This window comes from Perognathus longimembris, chromosome 3, assembly GCF_023159225.1.
Source record: "Perognathus longimembris pacificus isolate PPM17 chromosome 3, ASM2315922v1, whole genome shotgun sequence".
NCBI lineage: Eukaryota > Metazoa > Chordata > Mammalia > Rodentia > Heteromyidae > Perognathus > Perognathus longimembris.
The window spans coordinates 66,880,630-66,883,683 of NC_063163.1; the positions used below are offsets into that span (position 1 = coordinate 66,880,630).

Consider the following 3,054-nt stretch of genomic DNA (forward strand, 5'->3'; position numbering starts at 1 on the left):
TTTTGTGGGTTTCATTGGAGATAAGGCTTAGACTTTCCTGCCCCCGGCTGGTTTTGAACGACCATCCTCAGATCTCAGCCTCCTGAGCAGCTGTGATGACCAGGCGTGAGCCGCTGGTGCCCAGTCAGCCTTTCTTGGGTCCTGGTATGTCATTTCAGGACAGCTCACAGGCAGCTCTACTGGGAAGGTGTTTGTGGAGCCTGCATCGCAATGAGCTGCACTTTGCCTCTGGGGCGGAGGGGGCTCGGAGGCCCGGGGGAGGGACTCGCTCAGCCAATCGCTGGGCTCAGGCTGGGGGCCCACTAGCCCCTCCTGTCCCAGGTCTTCAGGCTCTTCTGGCTGTGAGGCACACTGTGGCTTTCACCTTCCCAAACCCACCCAAGTCAGAGGATTCCAGAGTGGGTCGCAGAGGAAAGGAGCAAGAGACAGAGACTACGAGGCATCCCACCTGGAAGGGAGCATGGTGAGAGACAGAGAGAGATCCCTGATTGTGCCACTCCAGTGCCTGGAGCAGGCCAGACCTGAAGCCCACACTGTCATTTCCAGCGACACAGGCTGGCCTGTGTCCTTTCTGCTGAAATAAGGCAGCGTTGGGTTGTTCTATTTGGCACCATGAATCCCCATGATGAACGCAGCAGGCCAGGTGTGGACCAGAAAGGAGAAGAAAGCTCAGAAAGAAGGCCATGGATTTTCCTCCAAGGTCCTCACTTTCCTTCGCCCATAGTAGGGGATCTTGGTAACCTCCCCCCGCCCCCCGGGCTTGGGGAGAGTGGGGATGGCCCAGGAACCCCAGCTCTGCAGTGGGGCTGCCATCGCCCCGATCCCACCCCCAAAGCTGTGTCTGGGAGAGACAGCCGATTTGGGGCAGCTGGTGGTACAACTTCAACTCCTAGACTGTTCCCCGTGGAGTGCCCAAGGGCTCTCCCTTCCTTCACAAACCTGCAGCGCCTGTCGGGGAGCCCCGAAGCCGACGAGGAAGCAAGCCTGCAAAAGACCCACAGCTTACTTCCAGAAAACAGCAGAAAAAGAACAAGAAGCACAAGTGGGGGCCGCGACAGGCAAGGTGGGCCCCGCGAATGGCACAGAGCGAGCCGGGAGAGAAGGGAAAGCCTGTGCCAAGGCCCTGGGACAGGCCGCGGGGCTCCCCGGAGCTCGGCGTGCTGGAGGCGCAGCCGGGAGGCCCGTGGGGGCTGGAGCACAGGGAGCGGAGGGGGAGAAACCTCGGGGAGCGCGTCTATCGGGGTTCCCCCACTCAGGCGCGGCCCCTCCAGCCGTGTCTCTTGGGGCACCCCGTGAGTGCTAGAACCTTCGCGGAGATGATGTCACAGAGGTGGCCGGAGCTCAGTGTCATCTGGCGGAGAGGTTCTAGGCGGGGAACAGCCACCCCAGAGCCCCGCTTCCCAGACGCCATGCGGGCCGGGCTGCCCCTGGAGCCGCTCTCTCCTAGGGCCACCCCCGGCCCCCCTGTGGCAGCTGTCCGCGTCCCTGCGCCGTCGCCCGCTCCCGCAGCCACGGCGCGCCGGGCGGCCCGGCGGGGCCCGCGGGCGGCGGGGCCCCGGGCGGGAGGCCGGGGCGCGGCCGGGGCCCGCGGCGGCGCTGCTGGTGCTGGCGCTGCTGCTGTCGGGCTCGGAGGCCGTGGTGCGCGCCGTGCTGTGGGGCAACTCCAGCTCGGTGGACTTCGCCGACCTGCCGGCGCTCTTCGGGGTCCCGCTGGCGCCCGAGGGCGTGCGCGGCTACCTGGTGGAGGCGCGGCCGGCCAACGCGTGCCAGCCGATCGAGGGGCCCCGGCCGGGCAACGGCACGCTGGGCGCCATCGCGCTCATCCGCCGCTACGACTGCGCCTTCGACCTGAAGGTGCTGCACGCGCAGCGCGCCGGCTTCGAGGCGGCCATCGTGCACAACGTGCGCTCCGACGGCCTGGTGCGCATGGCGCCGGGCTACGAGGACCTGCGGCGCCAGATCGCCATCCCGGCCGTGTTCGTGGGCGAGGGCGGCCTCGCAGGACCTGCGCGTGCTGCTGCGCTGCGACAAGTCGGCGCACGTGTGGCTGCTGCCCGAGTCGCCGGGCTTGCGCCGGGCCCCAGCGCGCCCCGCGCTGGCGCTGGCCTGGGCGCTGGGCCGCGCGCTCGCCCTGGCCGCGCCCGCGCTGCTGCTGGCGCGCCGCCTGTGGCTCCGCGCGGCCGCCGCCTGGTGCGCACGCGCGCCCGCCGCCCCCGCCCCCGCCGCCGCCCGCGCACGCGCACAAGGCGCAGGTGCAGGTGTTCACGCGCCTGCGCGACCTGTGCGCCATCTGCCTGGACGAGTACGAGGAGGGCGAAGCGCCTCAAGATCCTGCCCTGCTCGCACGCCTACCACTGCCGCTGCATCGACCCCTGGTTCGCGCTGGCCGCGCAGCGCGCATGCCCCATGTGCAAGCAAGTCGGTCGCCAGCACCCAGGACGGCTCCGACTCCGGCCGCCGACAGCCTGGCGGGCGACGAGGACCCCCGACGCCGCGCCCGCGCCCTCGCTGCCCGGACACCCGCCCCCCATCTGGGCCATCCAGGCCCAGCTGCGCTCGCGGAGGCTGCAGCTGCTCGCCCGGGCCGGCCCGCGGGCCCCGCTGCAGCTCCACGTCCCTCGCCGTGGCCGACCAGCACGTGGCGTCCTCCCCGGACGGCTCCCCGCGGGCGTCCTGACGCGCGCGCGCGCGCACGCACGCACGCACGCAAGCGCACGCAAGGCACCCCCGCCGCCAGACCCGATCTGGATGGGGACTCGGGCCGGGTGGGAACGTTGTGAGAATAAAAGAAGAAAACGTGCGTTTCGATGTCCACCGTGGCCCGTGCTGTGCGGGCGGAGGCGGGGAGGGGGGGGTGGCTGGGTCTCCCGCAGCCACGATGTGCGAGGAGGAGGAGAGCCGGTCCGCCAGGCGGGCGACCGACACATCCCGCGGGGGGGTGGGGGTAGGGGGCGCTCAGGGGCTGCTGGGGCCATTGAGTCAAGGATGGCCCTGAGTCAGGGTCTCTCAGTTCTACTCCTCTCCCCGGCTGGGAATATAGTCTTGGTTTTTCCC

At 69.4% G+C, this 3,054-nt stretch overlaps 1 protein-coding gene across 1 annotated transcript; it reads left to right on the plus strand.

The window, feature by feature from the left end:
- Nucleotides 1-612: 612 nt before the first annotated feature.
- Znrf4 (zinc and ring finger 4) lies at nt 613-2,677 on the plus strand. The gene is given in 6 exon segments (XM_048340631.1): nt 613-1,063; nt 1,448-1,989; nt 1,991-2,221; nt 2,223-2,318; nt 2,320-2,598; nt 2,600-2,677. Coding segments are annotated over 6 exon segments (1,677 nt in total).
- The last annotated feature ends 377 nt before the right edge of the window (nt 2,678-3,054 follow it).